At 44.0% G+C, this 26,988-nt stretch overlaps 1 protein-coding gene across 13 annotated transcripts in view; it reads right to left on the reverse strand.

The window, feature by feature from the left end:
• NEB (nebulin) overlaps positions 1–26,988 on the reverse strand; it is a 211,709-nt gene that overhangs the window by 74,629 nt on the left and 110,092 nt on the right. For all 13 annotated transcript variants that reach the window (XM_076068129.1, XM_032957177.2, XM_032957174.2 and 10 more), the window contains 20 exons: positions 26,185–26,298; positions 24,354–24,551; positions 23,232–23,336; positions 22,142–22,246; positions 20,819–20,923; positions 19,265–19,369; positions 18,203–18,316; positions 17,220–17,417; positions 15,830–15,934; positions 14,658–14,762; positions 13,946–14,053; positions 12,688–12,795; positions 11,118–11,225; positions 10,597–10,701; positions 8,406–8,510; positions 7,508–7,606; positions 5,354–5,458; positions 4,400–4,504; positions 2,003–2,107; positions 297–401 (listed from right to left, as the gene is read on the reverse strand). In XM_076068129.1, coding sequence (XP_075924244.1) covers positions 297–401; positions 2,003–2,107; positions 4,400–4,504; positions 5,354–5,458; positions 7,508–7,606; positions 8,406–8,510; positions 10,597–10,701; positions 11,118–11,225; positions 12,688–12,795; positions 13,946–14,053; positions 14,658–14,762; positions 15,830–15,934; positions 17,220–17,417; positions 18,203–18,316; positions 19,265–19,369; positions 20,819–20,923; positions 22,142–22,246; positions 23,232–23,336; positions 24,354–24,551; positions 26,185–26,298 — 2,307 coding nt within the window. The remainder of the gene's footprint in view (positions 1–296; positions 402–2,002; positions 2,108–4,399; positions 4,505–5,353; positions 5,459–7,507; positions 7,607–8,405; positions 8,511–10,596; positions 10,702–11,117; positions 11,226–12,687; positions 12,796–13,945; positions 14,054–14,657; positions 14,763–15,829; positions 15,935–17,219; positions 17,418–18,202; positions 18,317–19,264; positions 19,370–20,818; positions 20,924–22,141; positions 22,247–23,231; positions 23,337–24,353; positions 24,552–26,184; positions 26,299–26,988) is intronic.

The raw sequence follows: 26,988 nt of genomic DNA on the forward strand, positions 1-26,988 counted from the left end.
CAATATACACCAATGTTTAGGGTGACTAATATTGATCAACATATTAAATATTATATAAAAAAAAAATAAAAAAACAGCAAAATCTAACATAATATTTCCCCGAGGTATATACGTCATATACATGTATAATGGTGCTCAAGTTTTCACAGATTTTAAAGTGTTATCATCTGCTGATGTCTATAGTAAAACATATTCTTATTTTTCATCATCATCTGTTGAGTAACCATGGTGAGTCGCAACAGTCATCTCTTGTTGTGCCTGCGGAAGTGAAACGGCATGAGGCGTGTGGCACGTACATCGCTCGCATTCTCGTAGGCCTTCTTGGAGATCTTGTTGAAGGGCGAGTCTGGGATGAGCGTGTACTTGGCTTTGTTTTGATTATACTCGTGCTGGTACACAATCTGCATCCATCCGGACGGGGGATAAATAACACGCAACGGCATAAGATTGTAAATGTTGTGGATTTGCTCTCCAACACGCGGGTGTGCTGTACTAGTAACGAATTGGCACGTTCTGTTTACGTGACAAACCTTATTAATTGGCTGTGTCGGGTGGTGGCGGGTTTAACGAAACATTTATATTTACGCGATCTAACTCACAAAAAAAACCTCTATTATGGGGCATAAAACCGCTTGACATTTGTGTAAGGTGTGAGGTGTTGCTATGGTTAGAGCGGTGTTTCCCAAACTTGTTTGGCCTATGGACCACATAGTCGATTTCCATGGACCACCCAGCCCCCTCACCCCTGGTGACAAAACGCATTCACTTTTATATCTAAATACCAATCATACGAAATTATTCATATCATTGGAACATAATTTATTTTCTTAAACGCAGCTATCATTTTTTTTTAGGGGAGCCATTTCAATCTTAGGGTTAGGGTAGTTTAATCAGGGTAGTTTACTTAACTGCATTGAAAAATGAAATATCATGATTTAAATATAAATTAATGTCCGAAACAAAAGGTATAAACGTTGTTATTATTGTCCTGGTAAATCTGCGTTTGCATCACAGCCCGTCATGGACCACACCGGTGGTACCGAGGACCACACTCTGAGAACCCACGGGGTTAGAGCAGTTGACTTTATGTCACCAAGACCAGTTGCTCGACCCTCCACGAACTCGTCTGAGATCCCGGAAACCAAAATGGGATCGCCATGTGAGACAACTGAATGAGTTGTGCTTCCGAGCATCCAAACAAAAGACTTACGGAGGGGCCTGCCACTGCTCCGCATGCCTTTGCTCTGCCAAGATAACTGTGGTGGCTCCATTATCAACTGCTTCCGATCAATAAGCAGTGGCTACGAGCGCCTCTTCCACAAGCAGGAAATTAATTCAAGTGCAGTGACTGCAGCCACCGGAACGAAACAACCGACCACATCGCGATTGACTGCACTCCAAGCCCACTCCCCGGCGGACAAGACAGCATTAGTTGCGCCACTATAGAAGCTATCATTACGGGTCGGAAACCAAGATAACAAGAAAAAAAACACAATATTTCAAGATATGAATAAAGTCATGAAGCAGTCCTTAAAGAGCAGCATGTGGCTCCGGAGCCGTTACAAATGCAATACGGATCTGATACTATTAAAAAAAGGTTTCAAACTGTTTCGCTCAGTTTGCCGAACGGTGAAAAAACCACAAAGTGAGAGTGATCATGCTCGCTGACTAATGACTCCTGAAGCATGCGTTCCTGGGTTTGTATACGTCCCCATGAAAATGATATTAATTCAATGCATCAACACGTGCCCCATAATCACACCAACGTTGTGCCAACGTCGGCATGCGGCTGGAACGGCTGGCCCAACATTCCATGTAGACTGGGTGTTAATGGCACGTGTCAAGCAACGGCCATGGCAAAATTATTAATCATTCATTATTTCATCCACGCTTCTGACCCCCCTTGTGCCCTTCCGATGCGAGCCAAGCGTGCATGGGTGTGCGCACGCGCACGTAAGCAGCACACGGGAAACCCGAGCGCGCGCAGGCAAGGTGCCCTCACGTCGCTGTTGAGGTGCTTGACGCTCTTGGCGTGCTTCAGCAGCGGGGTGTCCACCACCGAGTGGATGTGGGGCAGCTCACGGTGGGCCGTCTCCTTGTACAGGTACTACGGAAACCACCACACACACACACACACAGAGAGAGCCCGCTTCACACAGATCCCGCAGTGTACAAAAAGGCACACTCAAACACCGCCGCGAAGAATGACATCCGCCCCGTTATCGCACGCGTACAACAGGATGTAGACAGGATTGCATAAAGCGGTGTAATAATAACAATGATGATATAGTTTTATTTAACTCTCACAGAGAGAGAGAGAATGATTCAGAGGTGTGGAAAACTACAGACAAGCGGGAAGGCAGCCGGAACTGGTGGCAACAATTGCCAAAGCTCTGTGGCCCTATATTTGTATGTTTGGCCAACTCCATTAATGAGTGTTTATGCATGCTGGTGGACGTCTGAGTCGGCTGAGAAAACCCTCATGTGCTGGGGCCTCCGATTACAGATGGAATAGGATGGAATTAAATCACTTGCTGTTCTGTGATATCTTGGAAAACCAGGAGATGGCAATCTCTATGCATGTCAGTACAGTAACTTGTTTTTTCACATTATAAGGGGATACATATGCAGTCTGTTCTCCTTTTAACGCGGTAGTTGTGTTCCTAATTTAACGGGAATTAAGGCGTTAGAGGGTAGGAGATTTCGAAAACATCAACATGACTGACATTTTTAAATGACAATTTGTTATATTATTGTTGATTCTTACGTGTTCTTTAATAATTATTGCAAAGCGAGACAAATAATACAGGGTAAAACACAGTCCGCGATAACACGTGAGATTCGTACGCAGGCTGAACAAACACCGAGGCGCGTGGATACCACCTAGAAGCATGCAGCAGCATCCCAATGCCTTGTGCGAGGCAGGCGTACAACGGCTTATTCCTACTTGTGCGACTTAGTTCCGTTTGCTCAATCGCGCTATATCCAATTCGCATCCGCGTTATAAAAAAAAATATGCGTCCCCAATACATTCATGACGCTATATCCAATTCGCTTCATGAAAACAACACACTTTACAGGAGAACGGACTGTATCGCATTCTAGAGCAGCGGCAGGGTGGCTCGCTGGACAGCGCTAAGTTGTGGTCGCAGAGGTCCTGGGTTCGAACGTTTGTAGTAGCCACGAGTTATTTAATCGGGTTCTGCCTGGTCACCAACATTGATTCAAATTAAATACGACTATTGTTACGTTTTGTTTACACAGGAAAGCCTCACCGAATCTCATGACTCTTTTACAGGAGGGTCCTGCAAAAAGTGTTTCGCAGTTAGGGGGAGCAATGTCTGCCATGTATGAATAATTTGTGGGCAATGCTTCACATTTGGAAAATATATACACAATAACGCCAGCACACAATAGGCTGCTCTCGCGACTGACGTCACGGGATCTTTAACGTCCACACTGAAGTGAACGGCGCGTATACTTTTTGTTTAGGGATTATACACTTGCAGTAATAATACAATCATGGCGGCCACTGAATTTGAACCGTGAACTTCTTCCACAAGCAGTGAATGTGCTACTCGTCGGGCCATCGTGACACATTCGGTTTTGCATTTTAATTTGACTGAATTCGGGTGCAAATTGTTGAAATAAATATTGGGTTGATTGTCATTCGCAGGACATTACTGTGTAGCAGGGCGGCTGGGGAATTGGTGCGCTGTGTGCGTATAAGGGATGACTGGAAGGGAACTCAGAAGTAATTCTGTGATATTTGCTTGCTCTGAATATTTTTGAACCCGTCATTCACTGCTCTATGTGAGTTCGAAATTAATTATTTGTTTCGTCATTCGTTGCATATTGCACAATCAGGATAACACTGTGGAAGGTAAATTACGCTTTAGGTTGCATTCTCAGTGTTGCAGAAGCAACCGGTTAAAATGTGTAATGGTAATGAGCATTTAGAGTTGCCGAGATTACATCATTTATTAAGTAATAATAAATCAACCAACTTTATTTATCATTACCTGTAGTTATAACTCTTTCACATAATTTTTACAGTTATAAATATCAATGGTCAGTTGCATAAATCAACTCAAGCAAATACTAATGTCCCTTGCTTTGTCATCGCCATCAACAAAAGCTATGGGGGATCAACTCAAGTTGTTTCATGCAACAAGCAACAAAAACACGAAACAAACATTACTAAAATATCATTTGATACCATTCACGTGCCATTTCCTTTACTTCATTGCAATACCTTGTGCTTGTTTGATTTTGCTTTTGTCATTTTGGTGAACCAGGTCACACTCTCGCGCACGACACTCATCCTGATCTCGAGGCCTCACTCGGTTAAACAAAATAAAATTTAACCTGGACTCAAACCATGGTCATCTATCCTTACCTGGCTCTGCATTTCCTGCGAGTTCTTGGCCAGCATGTGTGCTGGAGTGTCCACCACGGGTGTGAACTTGGTCTTCACCTCATTCCCGATTGCGCGATAAGCCACCTGCAGTTGTTACAGCCACAAAACGAGCCACATTACCCAAACATTCAGATACACCGAGGTGGTGCTGAAAACAGGGCGGTTGCTTGGAGCCCGCCATTTTAAAATGGCTGACAATAAATCTATTATAGAATACAAAAAAATTACGTAATAAATTCATCGGTGTAATAGTTTCAGCACTATGAAGCAGTCGTCGACGAAGTACGTGTCATATTTTACTCAGATGATTTAATTTGTGCGTGTCATATGTAAAAAACGAAGCTATGATTGACCTGTAGACGGTGGTGCGGCAGGAAACTATTGCCAATGGAGCAGAAAAAAACAAGAGACGACTTGGTCCAAGCCGATTGGTTGCTCGCCAAGTGCTCGCCTGATTGGACGGTGAGTTTGATGTTATAAAACGCGGGGATTTATAAATGCTCATCGAGTTGAGGATCGGTTAGAACTGCTTTTTGTGTTTCGTTAATTGTTCTTCCAGGGTCGGTTAGAACTGTTTTTTGTGTTTCGTTTGTTGTTCTTCCACCGCACCTCCGATTAGCGTGGTTGGCTACGTACGGTGTGAAAGAAGTTCAGCTTACAGTACATACATAGAGACCGACTGAGAGGATAGACGTCAGATTCGTCGAGCAAAGGGAGTTGGCCGAGAACATTCGAGAAGGTCTGGAGATAGGATAAAAGGGGCGCTTAGGGGCAATTCTATGGGCGCCTTTTGAATACAGCTCCCTATGTGTACGTGTTGTGTCGATGATTTTAATATAGAAGTCCTACCACCACCAACTTCGTCCGAGGTTCGTTTACAGTTACAAAGCACGGGCACCGATGAGGAGTCATCAAGAGTACTGTAGTGCTCACCTCGCTCAGGTGATCCTTGAGCTCGACGATTCGCACGTACCCCGGAGTATCCAGGACCACGCAGTACTTCTCCTGAGCTTTCTTTGCCTCCAGCCCATAGTTGGACTGTGAACGGGACAATGTGGATGGGCGTGGAGAGGTCGGGTCACTCGGTGTAACGGTGCGAAGGGCAAAGCACATTGCAAGACACCCGGTATTTAGTATGGCAGCAAACTAAAATGGGAATTCAGTGATTTACAGCCAGCAACGCTCAACATGATGTACGTATGCACTCCATTGCAAAAACAAATCACGCTGTTGATTTGCCCAGTTATGAGCAGTGAAGACATTTTCTGCTTTTTTTCCACAAGAAATCTTACAAATATGAATCATCTTTAAGATTGGAATCTGCATGATGGCACACTGTACATCATTGTACCTGCCGACTTTAAAATTACACATTTTATGTAAAAGCTAGTTATCATGGAACAGCTAGTTGTATAATGGCTATTCAACTATAAACTATTATTTTTTTATTTTACCAGTTAATGTCCACTGGGCTATATTGCTCATTTTCATAAGCAACCTGGCCACAAATGATAGCTCACGGAAGTGCATTGTCGCGTGGACATTTATAGCAGCCAAATACAAAGTAAAACCTTGGATTGCGAGTAACTTGGTCTGCGAGTGTTTTGCAAAACGAACAAAGATTTTAAATAAATATTAATTTGATAAACGAGCAAGGTCTTGCAATACGAGCAGTACGTATACGCTTTGTCTGCCGAGCGTCACGTGATCACAACTGATATACGAGTGCTTTGATATACGAGTGCTTTGGATTACAAACACGTTTCTGGAACGAATTATGCTCGCAATCCAAGGTTTTACTGTACTTAAACGTGTGTTGATTCTAAATGTGGAGGGGAAAACCGGAGGACCTGGAGAAAAGTCCGCACGACCATGGGGATAACATACAAACGGCAAATATACAGGCACACAAGGTATCAGTGAACACAACCAATGCAAGTGGTGGCCAGGAGTGTTATGGGGTTAAAGCCTCCATCAATCTGAGCCAGTGCCAACTCCCGGTGTGACTGAGCCAAACACTCGGAAAGTAGAAGAATGGGCACTGCTCAAAGACATCACCTTTATTATGAATTTTCCTCTTTATGGCACTGTAATTGACGGACACGTTGAGTTTTCATTCATTGTGCTTGTGCAGCCTGTGTAGCACTGCTAACGCAGTAACACAATGATTCAGTACCGCTGAGATGCCGGGTTTGAATTCAAGTACAGCCTGGCATTAAGCTAGGTTCACAAGCGTAGTAAGTTGATGGTCTCAAACTGGACACCGATGTCAAATCCATTTGGCCCAAGCCCACATGGTACAGCTAACATGGAGCAATATATTACACGTGAGGTATACTGAGAACTACTCTCCATGCAGCACTATTGTGCATCCTCTAGTGCTGGCTAAGGCTTCAAAATTACTTCTGTGGTGTCGTCTTCTGAGGCTCTTCCCTGAGAAGATGGGATACTGAAGACAATCTGAACTGCTGGCTTTATTCAACTCAGTGCAATTGTAATTATTCACATAAATTCCCAAAAAATGTTTTTTCAAATAACAGTCAATTATGTTTGGCCATGATAGCTCAATTAAATGAGCCCATTTTTTTATTATTACGTGTCAAATAAATAATTGGGAAGCTACATTATTCTAGACACAGGTGAACACTTATTCTTTATTGGCAGACTAGTGTTCTCTTTTTGAAATGTGAACTTTCTGCCATTGGCCCAGGCACACCAATGTTTTTTTTAGGGTCTCACAAAGTGCATTAGAATACTGAGAGCACCTTGATGATCAAAGTTACAAAGTGACTTTTGAAATAAGATTGCAGAATAAAAAAATATTTGTTTTTAAAATGTTACTTTGGTCACTGCCTTCAATGTTGTCCTGAGCTAAACTCTGCCACTTTGCGCGTGATTAAATAACGGTTAAAACTGCCGACTCACTCCCTCAATCCGTTCATTCATTCATTCACATTTACTAACATATTGTGATTTTAACAATGAAATGTGATATATTTGTTTTTTACCCAGTAGGTTAAGGAGAGCATGTCTACTTGTGCAATGTGAACTTCAGTGGTCAGGGAGCGGTGACTGGGTGTGACTTACATTGTCTGCAATAATCTTCTTGGCGTGTCGCATATTGGGAGTGTCATGCAACAGGCAGCTAAGTCCCTTGAGCCACTGCATGTCCTCCTTGTATTGAATCTGAAGGAAAGGAGGAGAGAACGAAGTGTCCAATGTTATTCCCATTCGCTGTAATGCAGCGGAAAGCCCAAAAAGCAGAGACACGCGCAGAGCAACGTGACTCCGCATGCATAATTCACGTTATTCGATGATGAATTTAACATCTAAACAAATTAATGTGCCGGATTTGTTTGTGACAAAACAGTGCACGTAATTAAGGTCTCAACTAATGCAAAATAAAATTGCAAAAATTCGTTCCATAATTCAATCACTTTCTTTTTATATCATAGTTTAAGCAACATTTTAATCAGGCATGTGTAATGAATGAATTGTGAGATCAAATAAAGTGGGGGAGAAGACTACTGATGTGTGCTATTCATTATGATGAATCGTGCACGTGTATAATGCAATGCCAGGTCATATTAATTTTCGGATAATAAATGTAAAAAATATACATGTATGGTTTGGTATGTTAATAAATCGACTATTATATAACACGCTCCACATCAATAAAAGCATCTTCAGAGCACTTCAGATAAGATAAAATTTACATGAATGCCCAACATTATATTTATAAAATACAAGACATTTAGTTAAAATTACTAAAGCAGCGTTACCTGTGCAAAATATGTCTTAAAACTCAATTGGCTTCCAGAATACTATTTGGTGAAGATAGCTTATGGGGCATTGTGGGGGATCAGCTGACAGTGGTAGTGGCGGCGGTGGTGGTGGTGGCGATGGTGGTGGTGGTGGTAGCGGTGGTGGTGGCGGTGGCGGTGGTGGTGGCGGGGACGTTGTGCGCTGGGTTGCATTCACTCACATCGCTTGTGATGTTGCCCACGTGGCGGTGGTGCAGCAGCTCGGGTGAGTACGGCAAGGTGATGTAGTGTCCCTTTAAACGCTCATAATCTGCCTTGTACGCCAGCTGGTGGGGTCATGGGGTCAGGGGAGGTAAGCAGGCAGACGCAAGGATCATAGCACGGTGCGCTAACCATCATAGACACTGCAAGCTGACACAAAAAGCAAAAGATCCCCCCGATAACCTTAACAGACTGTTGGGGCAAAAGTCGTACTCAAATTGTAAATGTTGTGTGTTTATTCTCCAACACACCGGTGTGCTGAAGTAGTAACTAATTCGCATGTTTTGTTAATGTGACAAACCTTACTAATTGGGTGGTGACGTGTTAACGACACATTTATATTTACGCGATCTAACCCAAAAACCTTTATTATGGGGCAAATGCTGTTTGCGAGTAGCACCTATGAAGGCGAATACGGCACATGAAGGAGTGGGTGGCAAGCACCACGCCCGGCCTCATTTGTCTCCCCAGTGGCGATGTTTACACATCGCACCACTTACTCAATTGAGACCGAATCACTCGAGGGGAGGCCCAGGACCGGTTCAGATAATCGTCACTGGAATTGGCGCCCGTGAACGGGAATCCAATACAGGTCACTGGGTTTGTAGCACAGCGTGCTAACCACTACACTACCGCTCCCCACATTACCCGACACACGCATGCACGCGCAGCTTGCTTACAAACCAAATGGTTTGTGCAAAAGAATATGCACATAGCAATTTATTTTTATCACGTAAACAAGCTTCAGTAATGAGTTATATGCATGAACACACACACACTTATCAACAACTGAATTCAATTAAAACAATAAATTGTTAGAATTGTTTAAACCTATATCTCAGCAAAAATGATACATAGACGAATATATGGCATTTATTTAGAACTTTCTCGCATGCAAATCTTAAATAGCTTAGAACTAATTTCACATTTAACAATACTTCACAGCTTTTTGTCAAGACAGTGCAGTCCTGATCAGGGGTGGCTAGATGTTAACAACCTGGCCTGGTCTACATTCACTACCGTCACTCAGTCACTTTAAATCACTCCTTTCCAGTGCATTCCTGCCGAGCTGCCACTGTACAGGGTGCTCCAAAAATGTTGACACTTCTATGGGACGATCGTTTTAATGGATAAAATAACGGATAATGCACTGTAACATGATAACACATGTAATGTTAATAGCTTCAGAAAGCCAAAGAGTCTCCCACTTGTTCGTCATAATTGTCAACACGTGCCTGAATCTCCTCCAGTTGGTCTCCAGAGCCCGGAGGCAGCATATTTTTGTGGCATTGTTGCAAATTCTCTGAAGTGTTCACATTTTTTTGAAGCCCCCTGTATTAATAACGAGACGATGTGTGAACATCGTCTCGTTATTAATACGATGTGTGAACATCGTCTGCTTGTAAGTGACCTCTTTTGTATTCTTGTGCCTTGTCTGCACAACTATTTTTTTTAACGATGCTGCGTTTTGCTCGGTGCAACGTTGTTGTTGATTGATGGCGCATTTATACTTTTTAAAATGTTTATCGGGGATTAAAATTGAGTGTTTCAAGGCAAACGGTGTGTTTTACCACTGCCACTTTTCATGCATAATCTTGCACTTTTTTATTCCTTAATTGGCTAAAACTTTTAAAAGATACATTTGATATTTTAAATGATATGATTTCTTACCTTTTCATTATTCATTTATTTTTCTCTAATGCGTTATGTCTGGCACAGAAACGGTGTGTTTTTATTGATGAAACCCAACTTGAGAGCTTCTTAGCTCAAAGGGTACTTCAAAATAAAATAAAATAAATTGGTATACAAAAGGTCGTGGGTTCGACCCAGACCCCTAAAGCCTGTATATATTTAAAAAAAGACATGGATGTTTCAAAACTGAACTAAAGTTAACTCGGCTGAACATATTTCTCAGTCAGCGCGAGGTTAATTATCAAAACTGTGCAGTATCCTTCGATAAAGGTCAACACAATTCCACTAGATCTTGGTACAAATCAATTCCTGCTGCCGCCCAAAGACAGATGCCAATCCCCGGACTGTCTGGGTCAAACCCGGACGGAGGTGGCAAAGTTATGTCGGTGAGGAATGAAAGCAGGTCCCACATAGCGTTGTAGTACTGGGACCGCACGACACTTTCTCCAAGGTACTCACATTGCTGATGGCGTGCTGTGTGATCTTGACTTGTCGCAGCTCAGGGGTAATGGCCGACGGATGGATCTTGTCCTTGTTCTTGTGGTAAATCTCACGGTACAAGCGCTGGAGAGATACACCGCATTAATCAATTACACACCAAACGGGATTACACGCCGGGCATAAAAAAAATAGCAATGTGTTAATCGAGCTCGCCGTTAGAAGATGCGCGGCAGCAACAGCTGCGCTTTCAATAAAACAGCCACAGACACTGGAGGTGTATTGACGCATCGATTCATGGATTAATATTACAATTTCTAATTGGAACGCACAGCTATCACTCGCTCTCGAAGAGAGAGAACGGCTCAGAGGGGATCAAATATTTCAGTGCTGGCACATGCACCTTTCCCCAGGGCGCCAAGACGTCCAGCTACGGGGCCCTGTCATTCTTTCGCAAACAGCATTCCGCGTGTGAGCATCCCAAATGCAAGCGTAGAGAGGAGCGTTTGTGGGGCCCGAGTCGGCCCGGATTTTGGCAATACCTCATTCTGCACATTCTCAGCCTTCTGCACGCTGCGGAAGAACCACGCGTCGGGGATGAGGTGGTACATCTTGGCCTTGTTATTCTCGTAGGTCTCCTTGTACTTGAGCTGTGGGTACATGGGAGCTGCGGTGAGTAACGGAGAAACCCCTACGGGATTTTCACTTGGTAACGCGACCGCGGTGGCAAATGCATCTGTCTTTGTTCAAATTTTCAGTGAATAAAACTGTGAATTTGTTATATCTGGTACACTTGTTGTCAGTGGTGGTGTTATTAAGGCCAGCGGTGCTGTGGTTTATGCTGAAAGAGTATAGATGTCACTGCTGTGTTTGTTTTTTGCAAGTACATTGCCGCGAAGGTTGAAACAACACGCAGACACGTGTAAACAGCGCCCAAGGCTTATGGTGCATTAGGCAAAAAACCATCAGCATTTCCTGAAGAAATGCATTGTGGTCGTCTTGTCTTTGGTCACCGTAAAAATAATGTGACCGACTCACAGGCGACAGCGATACAGAGATAGACAACTGTTTACCGGCTTCATCTTTCATATGGCTCATAAGCACAGTGTAGTCACCGATGCTCACTGCTGCCTCTGGGTAACATACACGTGGAGTGGCCACATTCACACTACTCCTGTTATGGTGGCTCTCTCTCGTAATTTACAGATCTGATCATTTGCTTTTGTTGCGTTTGTTTTATGAACAGCACCGCATGCTGCGATGGTCCATAACTGTCATGGTCATTGTCCATTTATGCATTTTACAGACAAGGCCGCTGCAGCTGATTCTCTTGCCCTGTGTGCAGCTGCAGGAGCCATTGCTGATGCTTTAATCTGCGCTTGCGGAGAACAGGTCCAAACCGCCCCAACACGCCCAGCGGCCAGCAACAAACAGCGCATGATTGAAGGTGTCGTAGATAAGAGAAAAATGCACTCCTTGAATTGATGTGCAGTGCGAGGAGCTCCTGTGAGTGTGTGTATGTTGCGGTAATTGTTATTAAAGGTATTGTGCGTGTTGTTTTATGTGCGTGTTGCTGGAGTTGTTATTGAAGGTGTGTGTGTTACGGTAGTTGTTATTGTGTGTGTGTGTTGTGCTAGTTGCTATTGAAGGTGTTGTTGTGTCTGTTGTGGTAGTTGTTATTGAAGGTGCTGTGTGTGTGTGTGTGCTGTAGCAGTTGTTATTGTGTGTGTATTGTGGCCGTTGTTGTTGAAGGTATTGTGTGTGTGTGTGCTATAGCAGTTGTTATTGTGTGTGTATTGTGGCCGTTGTTGTTGAAGGTGTTTTGTGTGTGTGTGTGCTGTAGCAGTTGTTACTGTGTGTGTATTGTGGCCGTTGTTGTTGAAGGTGTTGTGTGTGTGTGTACTGTAGCAGTTGTTATTGTGTGTGTATGGCGGTGGTTGTTGTTGAAGGTGTTGTGTGTGTGTGTGTGCTGTAGCAGTTGTTATTGTGTGTGTATTGTGGCCGTTGTTGTTGAAGGTGTTGTGTGTGTGCTGCGGTAGTTGTTGTTGAAAGTGTGCTTGTTGTTGTTGCTGCTGCTGTGTACTGAGGTAGTTGACAGGCTGTGGGCCTCACATCGCTGAGGATGTTGCCGGCCTTCTTGGCTTGCACGTAGAGAGGCATGTCCACGGGGATTGTGTAGCCAGAGGGCAGGGCCTTGCGACTGGCGTTCCGATACAGAAACTGGGGCACACGGCACGCGGCGGTTAGAGCACAGTAACAACAATAACAATAATATCAATTTATTATATTTACCTCGTGTGGAAAAACTTGCGCGTGACATCAACATGGGGGGTGGAGGGGGGGCGTTAAGTAGAACACGCTTTTGACAGTTGAAATACGGTTGTTGTTGTTGTTGCTGAAAGGCTGTTTTTGTTTGCCGCTCGCGAAATTGTTTAATTTATTATTTACTATTACTAAACCATCGCGAGTGCAATCACCTTCGACTTGCGTTATGAGTAAGGTGCCGAGGAAGAAATATAGACAACAGAAGGAACGCCTCCTCACTGTGTGCCAGGACTCCTTGTCAGGAAGGCCCAACAATGGGACGTTTGGCATTACTCCTTTTGAAATAATGTTTTGCACGTGGAAGGGAATCTGGAGTACCCGGGAGAAAATCTCCCCCTGCATGTGAGGGTATACAACTGAAATGACTGCACAGATGGGATCGCTAAACCATTCGGATGTTCTGCGATCTAGTTGGCCACCTCACCGCCCCAACGGGTTGGTGGGGTTGAAAAGTCGACATGATGCACCCACTCCTGCCTCCGAGGTACTGCATTACAGGTGTGTGCGCCATCGAAACCTGGCCTATGAGTAGAATAGTAATAATAGTTTACAGTTTGTAACGCACACAGTTTACGTTCACTCTCTGAGAGAAAGAGAATGATTCAGTGGCATGGAAACCTCAGACTCGAGGGAATTCAGTCACATCCGGTGTCAACAATTATCCAAGCTCTGTGATACTATATTGGGATGTTTGGCCAACTGCATGAGTGAGTGTGATTAGTTTGTTGTTCGTCCCCCGCAACGTACGGTGCGAAAGAAGTTCAACATACGTACGTGAGAAGAAACCAAAGTACCCGGAGAAAACCCAGATGCGCGATAGGGGATAACTCTCATTCGCTGCACGAATGGCATACAGCAGTAAATTAATCCTCCAGCTAAACTGCCAGAAAGTGTTTCACGAATTTGTGCGATCCACCAACCCTCACTGCCGCCAGCCACGGTGCTGCTCGAGAGGCCGCATGCGGCGTAGCCTGGCTAAGGGCAGCTAACGGTGGCCCTGCCTCCTGCCGTGCCGCTCCAAACGACAGGCGTTGTAGGGCCTCACCTCGCTCTGTATGAGGGCTGCGTTGCGCGCACGGTCCAACTCCACCGTGTTCTTGATCGACGTGACGTGACCCCGGATGTGGTTCACGTAGCTGTGGCGATAGTTCAGCTGCAGGGATTAGAGGGAGATGAGAAAATAATGTTAAAATGCAGGCAAGCGTCACCGGTCTTCCGCGCGTCCTTGCTGGCCATGATGCAACGGACAAGCAACGTGAGCACTGGCAAAAGGGATGTAGGACAAACAAACTAATCTTGGCTTCTGGCTTAGCAGTGGCTTTTTGGCTAGCCATCAAACAAAAAGGGTCACCGCATCGCGCGCTTTCTGATGCACTTCTGCGGCCGTCTGGAACGCTCTTCCTTCCGATATTAGGAAGCCACTGGGGAGCTATGCGCTTTTAAATCTAGATTGAAAACTCAGTACTTTAAAACTGCTTTTTGTGTTTAGTTTGTTGTCCTTCCCCCGCAACGCCGATTAGCACGGTCGGCTACATACGGTGCGAAAGAAGTTAAACATACATACATCTTGCAAAGTTGCATTAAAACGATCCATTCAGAAACAAGGGAAGAATATATCATATAAATAATGTGTCAAGAGCAAATTAAATAATAATGAAAGTATTTGGAATACACATATGGGGTGCCTATAATGGGATGTCGGGGGGGGGGGGGGGAATCAAAGCGGAGTGCGAAGGAGTCTGCGTATGTTTACTCACGTCACTCAGCTGCTTGGCGTTGATAATTGCCTGCTTGATTTCAGGAGCATCATCCACCTGAGTGTAGTTATACATCGTCTCCCACGCCTTAGCCTTGTATTGGTTCTGTGGCACCAGGCACCAAGGGGGTTAAAGGATGGAGAACAAAACAAACGTCAATTTCACCGCCATTGATGACACCGCAATATTGTCGTCACTTATTTTCTTCCGCTCGATCTGCAAGGTGCTGAAAGCGGGTACACGTTCAGCGGTTACAGTCATACCACCGCCGTCTGGCTTGAGGTCAGCCCCCATGACCTCTGACCTCTGGGCGTCACTCAAAAATGGCTGTCTCAGTAAAATCTCTCCTCGTCCATCCTGCACACCGTCACAACGTCACAGGAGACCCTTATATATTTTGGGTTTATCGCTCGCGGTTTCGACCTATCGTAGGCAACCTACCTCCATACCAATTAAGCTGCGGGGGTTAGTTTTGGCCTTTTGTAAGTACAGTATCTATTCAGTATTCATATGACTATTTATTGTCTTGGAATGTTTTTTTGTAACGGGTTTTTAGATTTTCTTTCAATTATTAAGTATTTAGTTTTATTTTGATATTTCGCACGGTTCGACATTTCCATTGTGATGTTGTCTATTTTTGGTTGTCGTGTACCTAACCCCATTATTTAGGTAAGGCTTAAGTATTGAATGTCACTGTTTCCAAGAACGTAAGCCCCTAAAATATGCGCTCAGTTGATTGTAGGCAGAGGCGTCAGAGCCATTTAAGAACACATGTTACACCCTAAGCACTCTTAAGAGGACCAGTGTTTATTCTAAATATTTGGAAAACGACACATCTGATCAACTCATATCACATAGCCATATTCACAGAATACCGCACATGTTAGCAATAGCTATTTATAGTCTACGTCTGTGGAAGTTTGAAAGTAATTTCCCTTTACATTAGCTTCAAAGGTGCAGATTGATGTATCTGAATTTCAAGTATGTTACATTAGTCACAATGGTGCCAGAATGATGAACCAAACTTCTTTTTTTAAACCAATCTCATACGAGCTAACGCATTTTCGTATGAGTGGGCATTTACCAGTTTCTCACAGATTCTTAAAAACAAATAATATAAAAAAGTGATGAATGTGTTTACGTGACCATGTGTTTCTGGAGGTGGGCCTTACATCGCTGCGATTGTTGTACGCTTCCTTGGCGAGCTTGATTTCTGGTGTGTCCCACAATGCCACACCGACCCCCCTGATCCAGCTGAGATCGTCTTTGTAATACACCTGAAAATATAATGTCACGCAAACGGTTAGCAAAGTAAGGATGAGGATTTCCATTTGTTCGGCACTTAAATGCAGCAGCATCACAAGGCCCCTTACAACACATCTCATTCAAAACATTCCAATGCTCAGCTATAGTTTTTTTTTTTTAATTTAGCGTAGGGGACCCGCTTAAGACGGTTGTCCCTGTGCGGTACAAGGTGACAAGGCACACACCACGCAAGTGGGCATCACTCTGCCCGTGCGGGGGCGGTGTTGCTGTTAGTTATTCCAAACGTACAGTCACCACTGACCACCTGATACATTAGTTTCAATGAAGGTAGAATTAATTCATTTGTTTGTAGGCATCATTCGCTTGAGGATATCCAGCTTATGTACATTTATACATCTATCTATTACACATTTTTACCACCTCAACACACCTATACGTGAACAATGCCTCAAACAACAGCTGCAGTTTGCCACTTCACGGCAGCGATGTCACCGAGCTATCTACGCGAGGCTGGGTGGGTTCACTCGTGAGGCCGCGTGGATTGGACTTGTGCAAGCGCACTGACAAGAGGAAACAGGCCATTATTAGCACGGTTGGCTACGTACGGTGTAAAAGAAGTTCAACATATATTGTGGGTTAACAGACTAGGGCCACTGACAGGAGTGGTACGGCGAGCACTGGGTTAGATTGTCTTTGGCTATCCAGGGATAATGTGGACCTTACGCCGCTGAATCAACCTCGAGGAGGCTCACACCTGGTGGGTACAAATTGCCACCAGAGTTGTGCATCACCAGGTAAAAAAAAAAAAGGATGCTTCTCGGATCTGTAAATAGTTTTAACCACAATGCTTTACCATGCTGATCTCATCAAGGAGCATACACCATCAAGCAAACTCTGGTTATCCTCACAGCGATTTTTTAGTTAGCCATCAAAGAAAGACGGTCACTACATCGCGCGCGTTCAGATGCGGTTTTGTGGCCATCTGGAACGCTCTTCCTTCCGATATTAGGAAGTCACTGGGAACTATACACTTTTAAATCTAGATTGAAAACTAATTTCTTTATAATTTATTTTTTGTGATTAGTTTGTTGTCCTTCCACCGCACCTTCGATTAGCATGGTTGGCTACGTACAGCGCGAAAGAAGTGCAACATGTATATGTGCGTACGATTCTAAACTAAAGTTACACACAAATTCACGCGTACGCTCCCTCACTCTTCAACAGGGCATAAAAAAAGGCAAATGGACGCCATGCGTGTGTGCACGCACGCGTGTGCTAAAAAACACAGAGACTTACGTCGCTCAGCTGCTCGTTGACCTTACGCGCGTGGCTGAAGACTGCCAGGTCTGGCTTGCACACCCAGTGGTGGAGGTACGTGCGGTAGTCCATGCCGCTGACCATGCGCTGTGTGGCCTTGGCGCCCACCATCTCGAACATGTCAGGCGCGATGTGCACGCGCGCCTTGTTCTTCTCATACGTGTCTCTGTACAGGATCTGCCCGCCAACAAAAGACAAAACGTCCCCACTCCCGTATAGCCTTACTAGATTAACGTCCATTGGCTGTAGATGCCACGCTTGTTCGTAATGTCAAATTCTCGGATGGACAGGATGCCTTCAATAGCTCTCTCTGCCATCATGGAGGGCAGGTTTACGTGTTATGCCGGCACAAAAATATCACGAATACTGCAACGTATGAATTGCGTATCTGCTACCACATGCCACGACGGGAGGTTCCATGTTACAGGCAAGGTGTACGACGACGTGTACATAAAATATATTTTTAAAATATGTATCTACTTTAATTATTAAACTGTATCTCTGATATCATCTGTCACTACAGTTAAAGGTAGCGAAGCATTCTGTTGCATACGACCGATTTTGTAAACTCTCCCATTGCAATGGTTGTGTAATTCAAATACTTACCCCGCGTTTGTATGTTTCTGTGTCAACGTAACCATAAAATTCATTTTGGTTACACAGCACATCTACGTGTACGCGTGTGTTTATTTGGACATTGAAATCAAGCTCTTCTTGTTGTTTGACCTTTCAAAATAAACTGACAGGTCCCGGTGTGGCCGATACCCGTTAAATGTGGAAACGCTTGGCCAACGTTGGGCCGAAGTTGGTCTAACGGTTCCAACCCCAAGCCAACGTTGGTCCAACGTTGGGCCAACTTTGGTCCAACGGTTCCAACGCCCATGCCAACGTTGGCCCAACATTGCAAAATATATTTGATGGTCAACACGCGGGCGAGTGAAATGGTGAAAATGCTTGCGTACGTTGCTGCGGATCTGGTAGGCCTTGAGGGCTTGCATAGCCTTGGGGTCCTCCTGTAGAGAGCGCGGCAGGCAGTAGCGGGCCTTCATCCGTTCGTACTCCTCCCGATACTTGCGCTGCAGAGAGGCATGCACGGGCGAGGGGTTCACGTACGCTCGGGACTTGAGCCTGGCGGCTGCGTTTAGCTTGAAGGTGCACAGGATGACACTGTTTGTGCAACTCGACAATACCCAGGGTGAGAAACGCTCCACTTTCAGTTACAGTAGAACTCCTCTTAATGACGGTGATTGGTTCCATGTAACCGGTATTTAAGTGATTTGGTCGCTAAGCGAGTATAGGAAATACATGTTAAAGCCTTAATTCGTTCCGATAGCAACAATGGATATTAATACATAAAAGATACGAACAACATTATCAACGCATCATATTAAACGAAACATTGGTAATAAATGCATTAATTCATATTTACTGTAGCTACAACAGCCCATCGTTAACAGGGGAATGGTCGGTAAGCAAACACATTGGACCCTATGGAGACACTACACCACTATACCCTACACTACTCTACACTATACACTACACATTGGGCTCTATGGATGCCCGTCGTTAAGCGATCAGTCGTGAACAGGGGTATTCATTAAGAGGGGTTCTACTGTATAGTTATGTGATGAATAAATAATCATTCTAACAATCCTGAAATTATCCAAGTGTGAAAAATTTAACCTAAAAAAAGTTAAACTGAAAAGATGGATAAAAAAATGTACGTTCATATGACTAAAGCCAAAATATGAAATAACAAACTGTAAACTTCTAAATTGAAATTGGAAAAAATATTGAACTCAGACAATACTGACAAGATCAAGCTGACAAGAGATGAAGAACACGTTCATAAGGCGAGGCGAAATAAACTAACTTGGCTTGACTTCTGGTAGTTATTTTTAAAAAAATCAGCTCTGACACTGAAGCAAAACGGTGAAGCAGGTACTGCGCTGGCAAGGGCGCTGGTGTTGGCCTCTTGTCAGGTGATGCGCCGTGTCTGTCTCGGCAGTGGCAGCTCCACTCACGTCACTGTGCTCCTTCTGGTCCTTGGCACTGACGAAGGCCCACGAGTCGCTGGGGATGCTGTAGCTGGAGGCCTTCACCTGATCCCACGCCTCCTTGTACAGGTTCTGCATCCATCCGTGGCGCACGGTCAACAGTGACGACAATATCCGCGTCATTGTAACATGGTGAGCCCCATTACACGGCGTACGCAAGCTAACCATCGAACAAAGACTTCTGCGGCCGTCTGGAACGATCTAACTTCCGATATTTGGAAGCCACTGGAGTTTTGCTCTTTTAAATGTAGATTGAAGATTCATCGTGACGACAATATCCACGGCATTGTAACATGGCGAGCCCCGTGACACGGGCGCACACACGCTAACCATCAAACCTCTGGTTAACGATCGAACAAAGACTTCTGCGGTCGTCTGGAACGCTCTTCCCTTCGATATTAGGAAGCCACTGGAGCTTTGCATTTTTAAATCTAGATTGAAAACTCATCGATGTGAGAATATTCACAGCATTGTAACATGGTGAGCCCCATTACACACGCTAACTATCAAACCCATACCTGTAAACCCCTCATCAGTGCCTACCTTATGAGACCAATTCAGACCTTATTGGTCACTCCGTGCCCTTATAAATTTCAAAGTTCATCCTACAAAGTCCCATTACAAGAGAGAAACACAAACAAATGTATTAAAAAAAAATTATTTTTTGCCCGTATGGACCTGTAAACTCAATTTCCCTGTACAAAAATACTGTTGAACCGTATGGGTTGACAGGTATGCAAACCTTTGGATAACCATCAAACAAAAACTTCTGCGGCCGTCTGGAACGCCCTTCCTTTCGATATTAGGAAGCCACCGGAGCTATGCACTTTTAAATCTGGATTAAAACGCATTTCTTTAGAACTGCTTTTTTTGTTTAGTTTGTTGTCCTTCCCCCGCACCTCCGATCAGCGCGGTTGGCTACGTACGGTGTGAAATAACCCAATCATACATACATACATACAGACGACATGGCGCAATATTAAGAGCAGCGAAGAGGTGATCAGGTGGACAATCAAGATAGCCACGTGGGAAAAGGAATGACAAAACACATTCAGATTGGACAATAAATCTTACGTAGCAATACATACAAAAATGTATGAACTTTTTTTACGAATGCATGCTTGTGTAGATTAATCGATACTAAAATAAAGTTAATTGACAAACCAGCTTCAATTTAACGTATAACACTGGATAATTGATCATCAGTGTGAATTCATGGAGTGTCCAGTCACATGGGCAGAAAGTGACACGGTCGCACGTGTGACTGAATAAAGAGAAAAAGAAATGATGCTTAAGTTACGGTATATGATGGATTATAGCTTCACATCCGCATAAGTATCTTAAACGTGACGAATATCCCATGGACTCTTGGAGCTTTGGGAAGTGTCGTTCTACGATCCTGTTGTAAAAGTTTGACCAAAATGAAGAAGAAAAAAAAACCGTCGGCGTTCAGGTGCTGCGGCTCAAGGCTGCTCGTGTGACCACCAGCACGCGTTTGCGCACGCATGGGGTTAACCTCACATTGCTGAAGAGCTTTTGAACGTCCGACGAGTGTACGTTGGCCAATGAATCCGAGGGTATGACACACTTCCCGCGCTCACGGATGAACGCTTGTTTGTACTTGTTCTGTGGGAGGAAGCAAGACGGTGGGGAGGCATCAGGAACAACAGGCCACTTCTCGTGGGCAACTCTCATGTTGCGTTCATGCATTGCGATGACCTGACATCAACATTGGTAAACCTCTTTGACCCTTATACTCTATTGAGTGCGCTATCCCGAGGTGCATCTAAGCAAGCTGGTACAATACTCACTATACAATCTTTTTGGGTTTTAAACTGCCGCTGCTGCAACAATAATTATCACGAGTTTCTAAGCTCAAATGTACATAACATGTCAGAGGATGTGAGCAAACCCCAACTTACTTGCAAAGTCACCCCACCTTAGAAACACCCCAGCGTGGTTACTAACCAAACCACAGTACAGTGGCTGTTCTTGTTAAGTTTTACCATGCACTGCGTGTTACTTGATTACAGAGCGTTTGACACATTCACCATACTATAGCTTTGGCTCGCCATTCGAGTCTAGGAGTATCTAACATGGTACATCAATGGATATCATCATATATTTTCCAATGAGTCTGTTAGCATCTCTCTACAAATGCAGTTCCTGACCGACTGCAACGAGTGCCATATCGTTTTCTTCTAAACCATTCACCCCGTACGTGCTATATGCGCACCTTGGGTAATTTAACAATAACGCATTATCGATATTTTCACTTGCATGTAGATGACTGACAAACCGACTCCTGAACGGCTCTTCTCTTGAACGGATGCCCAAATTATTTTCAGCCGAACTCTTAAAACACTGACCTAATTCGCATTCGGTCGTGAGGATTCTACATGATTCACTGAACATCACAATTGTCATAAAGTGATATATACCCACGGACGAAATCAATTGCTTCAGCGTGAATGTTTACGAATGAGGTAATACATTCCAATTTCAAAGTGTATTTGAGAAATCAACTAAAGTTACTCCTTTGTAAGGTAACTCTCAACAACATCTACATTCTTAGGAGCTAGGGAAAGAGATACTGCACTACTTGTGCAAGGGAACAGTTTACGTGATATCTACGACTCCCATAATATTCCAGTGTTTTTTTTTTGCAGGCCGATATGACCGCGCGTATTGATGGCCACTGGCCCACGGGCTGGGATCACCGCGTCACGTTTCATTTGCGCGGCCATTCGGCCATTTTCCCCGGACCGACGGCACGGGGCAGCTCAGTACGGCGGTACGGAGTGGCTGGCGGTGACGCGAGCGGTGACGCGAGCGGTGACTCACGTCACTCTGCTGGTGGCCGCAGCGCAGGGCGGTGATGTAGGCCGGTGTGTCGGTCACCACGCTGTACTGCTTTGTGGCTTCAATGGCGGCCGCCTTGTACTTGTTCTGCAGAGCGTGAAGGCAGACGCACACACAAACAAAACCGCGGCTCGGAGGCTGGCGTCGAGTACGTTCTGTTCACGAGCAGCATTCGATAATCCTCGCGCACGCGTGTGCGACTGTTAGTCAGTGGACGCTTCTCCAAAGTGAATTTATCAACAAATGTTGTTTGTGAAAAATAAATGTTTCAAAACATTTCTTACAATCAGGATCTCCAATCTACATGTTAGGCTGCTTCATACCTGTCAACCCATACGGTTATCCATATTCTTGTATAGGGAGTAAAAAAATGTTGTCTATTTGTTTGTGTTTCTCCCGTGTGATGGGTCTTTGTAGAATGAACGTTGAGATTTAAAAGGACATGGGGTGACCAATAAGGTCTGAATTGGTCTGTAATAAGGTAGGCACTGATAATGGGTTGACAGGTACGCTGCTTTGATAACAGAGGGTTTAGTACCTCGTGTAATTACATGTTTCACAGACATATACGTGCAGTGTATGAGTATACATTTGAGTGACAAAGGTGGCTCAGAACTCCAAGCGCTGAGCTAGTACCACTGGGAATGAATCCAGGCAGCTGCCTGTGATTAAACTAAGTTCTCAAGGGTAGTGAGTTGATGGTGTCAGCCCGGCCCCTAAGAACCCTATTAAAAATCCACCAAGTTAAATCATCTTTTGCCCTTCATATGGCTAAGTTCCAGCTCTTGAGAATTACAAACATTGGTTCTGACTGTCATGCAAGGAACATCACTCCATCTAGCGGTACTGCCCCTTGTACGGTGTCGCTTGAAGGGATCTCAGCAGCATTTCTGTGATATCTGCTTCCGTGGACTGTTCTCTACCAAGGGGGGAGGGAGAGGGTGGTTGCACTGTTCTGTGACAGTTACGAAATGATTAATCACCTCGAGAACTGACCGCAGTAGCACAAGAGGGTTAATATCGGAAGCAAATACGACCCATTAGAAAGTACCGAGTAGCCAAGGGTACTCACGGGACTGATGAGGTCACAGGCGTTCTTGGCCCTCATGATGTCGGGTGTTTCATAAACATTGCAGCCAATTCCCTTCAGCCAAGTCAGGTCGTCTTTGTACAGGATCTGTAAAAAAAAAGCAAACGTAAAGGACACAAGTATTCTAAGCTAGGTATTGCTTTCTGCTGCGGTGGGGTTTTCTCGTCATTTAAAAATGTTTCGTATTATACAATGTTTAACTGACTACTTGTTAAATATTGTACATTACTCTGTAAACATGTTTCATGACTACATAAATAATAAGCTGCTTCTTTTACATCAAAAATAATAGCTATGGTATAATGAATTAAGGTATGAATAACTACTTCACACATAAAAACAAACATCCATTTTAAAAACAAATGACCACATGGAAAGAAAGGTGTTGGCCTTCGAGGCCTAGGGTATGCACAAGGCAATGCCTTGGATTGGTAGATGTTCTTTGAGTTATGTAATATATGTAAAGATGAGGAGGATAAGTGGAAGAGAGAAAAATTAAGGGTAGAGACACGGAAAGAATATACCTGTGAGTATCACTGTTTCAGCTGGGAAGCATGTAGCAACTCAGACACTGTTTGGACACTCATCAAAAATACCCTTGAAGAGGCTTTGCCCTGTTGTGTGACTATCTGGCTGAGGCTATCAACAAGTGCGTTCGTTTTTTTTAAAGTCACTGATAACATTTGGAGGCCTCTTTCGAATCCCAATCACCATCAGTGCTGCAGAACTGAGTGCGAAAATTGTTTGACGTTAGACTTAAAAAATTTGCAACTTGATAATGGATGGAAACAGAGTTTAAGTAACAAGTGTGAGGCTCTGGCACGGCTGCATATGAAGAGTCGTGCGGCAGATGGGAAGAACTTCCCGTCGTCTTTGCCATTATCGCGCCTCCCTCATCGTGAACAATTTCAGTTGTACCTCTGAGCAGATATTTCTGCTGCGAAGTTCAAGTGAGTTGCTACGTTATTTTTAATTTTAACCAGGCGAGGGCTCAAGTGGTACCCGTCGTTGTTGCTGACCGCTCGGTGTTCACAGGACTCGGGATCCTCCGTTTAGCAAGCGCGACGTTGTAAGAGGCGTTGATACAGGCACGGCGCCACTCACGTCGCTCTGCATGTCGTAGGCCTTGCGCGCCTGCAGCACTTCATTCTGCTCGGGGTGACACGTCCACTGGTGCAGGTGACGGCGGTACTCCAGTTCGCTGAGGATCTGCTGGCACTTCTTTGCCTGCAGGTTGCTCAGCATGTCCGCCGGGATGTGGACCTTGGATTTTGATTTCTCGTAGCCCTTCGTGTACTCCAGCTGAAAGCAAGCGACATTGCACGGCGAGGTTGCCTTGGTCTTAAATCGCGGGCGCGTCATTCGAATTTCAGTTGAAAACTTGCAGCTGAATTGGGTTTGCTCACGGCAAATGTTGAGGGAATTACGAAAAGATGTTTTAAGCAATTCTTTCTGTCCCCTTCATCAATCCTGACAGTTAACACTGACTTCAGTTATAAGTTGTACTAAAATTGTACATGCTGTGGGTTTACTCTCTAACACACTTGTGTGCTGAAGTAGAAACCTAATTGGCACATTTTGTTCACGTGACAAACCTTACTAATTAGCTGTGTCGGATGGTGGCGGGTTTAACGACACATTTATATATTCACGTGATCTAACCCAAAAAATACCTTTACGTTGTTTCAAGAGAAAATTGTAATATACTGAAAAGGCAAGAAAATTACATGTGGTCATATGAACCTGGTATTCGTGAATTTGTCTGATGGTGTTCAAACATAACCATTCAAGAATGCGCCCATCTCTACGTACAAAACATCACTTTGTCACACTTCTATAATACATCTCATTTACACTGCATTGCAATAGATGTGTTGAATATGTTTTGCTGAAGGATTATGTCCAACAATATTGAGCTCGAAGTTCAGCATGCATTTAGCTGAGTGGCTGAAATATCACCACATATACAAAAGGTACCGAATATACCTTCACAAATACTCACCAGAGCTTATAATGCATAAAACTTAGAGCAGCTGAATTTATACAAGCATGAGCATCATTGTCTCCGCTTTCAGTGAAGTGTGTTTATATTAAATATATAATGCCATATACCACTCACTTAAAAACAGTTGGTTGACATAGCATATCCTCCTTCATGGATTAAGAAATTGAGTACGACTTTGTAGAAAGTCAGGAAGTTAAGAGCAGTCATTACACGTAGCAGGAATATGACCCCCTCCATAGGAATGTATAATGTTTCACCACTGGACGTGGTAATGTGAAAATGGAGACACTTTGGCTGCGAATAATGAGTGAAATACATTTCTCAATCTTTTGATTTTAAAGATGTAAAGAGAGAAGGAAATACCGTCACATCTGTGGTTTCGCATCAATATTAGGAAGGCAATTATGCAGCTGTGACCTCTCATAAACACAACTTACCTTCTAACACAGGTAAGTCCAACACTTTTTCACAGATGGAAACAATACACACATTTATGGGAACTATGAATGAGACTTGTTGCTGCATTCCTTTTATTTAACATTTTCACGTAAAGACCGCTCAGACTTGTCAAGCCACAAAGAAGAGCCATTGGCAGAAACATTAACTAATTATATATTTATTTTAAATAATGCAGTATTTCTAACGGTGGTAAATTGCTGCATTTGAGCTATACGGTGTTATAATAATAAAAATAAATACAAATAATCACGCAATTTGTAAAGCGCACAGTATTTTACGGACATAAATGACCGTGGCTTCGGGAGGCAGAGCCAAGCTCAGCATCGCTCGAATGCCAGGCGAGAGCCGATGGCGGGGGGGGGGGGGGGGGCTTTCAGAAAGACGCGGGGGGGGCCTCCAAGTGTCTCCTAAAAGTCGGCCGTGGATTGAATTCCGCCGTGAACGAGACTGCGCCGTGACGCCAACACGAACCTGGCTCCTGTTCTTGGCGAGGTTGAGCAGCAGCGCGACCGATGGGAACTCCTTCATGGACTTCATCCCTTGGATGTGAGCCTTGGTCTGCTCATACTCCTCTTTGTACTTCAGCTGCACAGACGCAAAACAGGGGTGCCGAGGTCATCCACCAAGTCCCCCGCGCCTGTTCCAAGTCCACCAGAGCTTAAGACCTGTGCCTCTCAACTCACACACCCCCCCCCCACCACCCCCTCAGGACAAAGTTGATAACTCCAAATGTGCACGTGACCAATAGATTTCTGCGAGGGAGGATGAAAATAAGTCGGGTGGATGGCTCAGGGGGTCGTGGCGAAACTCGGTTGTGTCAAGGGTTTCAGTGCCACGAATTAATTGAGGACCTCTGTCCAATTTCAACCATCCAGCAGGGATATTTGAAATAAAAAAAAATATATGGAACAACTCATCAATATATGATTAAGGTCAATGAAACTTTGCCTCAATAAATAATGTTATGCAATCATGGTAAATGCTAGACACAACTATTCAATCCTTCAGCAATTTTATTAATCGTCAGAATCCAATTTTTATTCAAGAATCGATGATATACTTTTCGATTATATTTTTATATTTTCGATTATATTTTGGCTCATCTTACCAGCTCGTTTGTATTTTTTAACAAAAATGTATGTCTAAATTTGTACATTCAAGTTCAGTCACTAAAACTTAAATGTTACACTGGAACGCCATTTGCAAAGAGAATGTTGCATACATTTTAATTAATCAGTTCCCATGCACACAATTCGATGGACAAATACATCATGA

This window comes from Petromyzon marinus, chromosome 19 (genome assembly GCF_048934315.1).
Source record: "Petromyzon marinus isolate PM22_M1 ecotype Great Lakes invasive population chromosome 19, UKy_Petmar_22M1.pri1.0, whole genome shotgun sequence".
Taxonomy (NCBI): domain Eukaryota; kingdom Metazoa; phylum Chordata; class Hyperoartia; order Petromyzontiformes; family Petromyzontidae; genus Petromyzon; species Petromyzon marinus.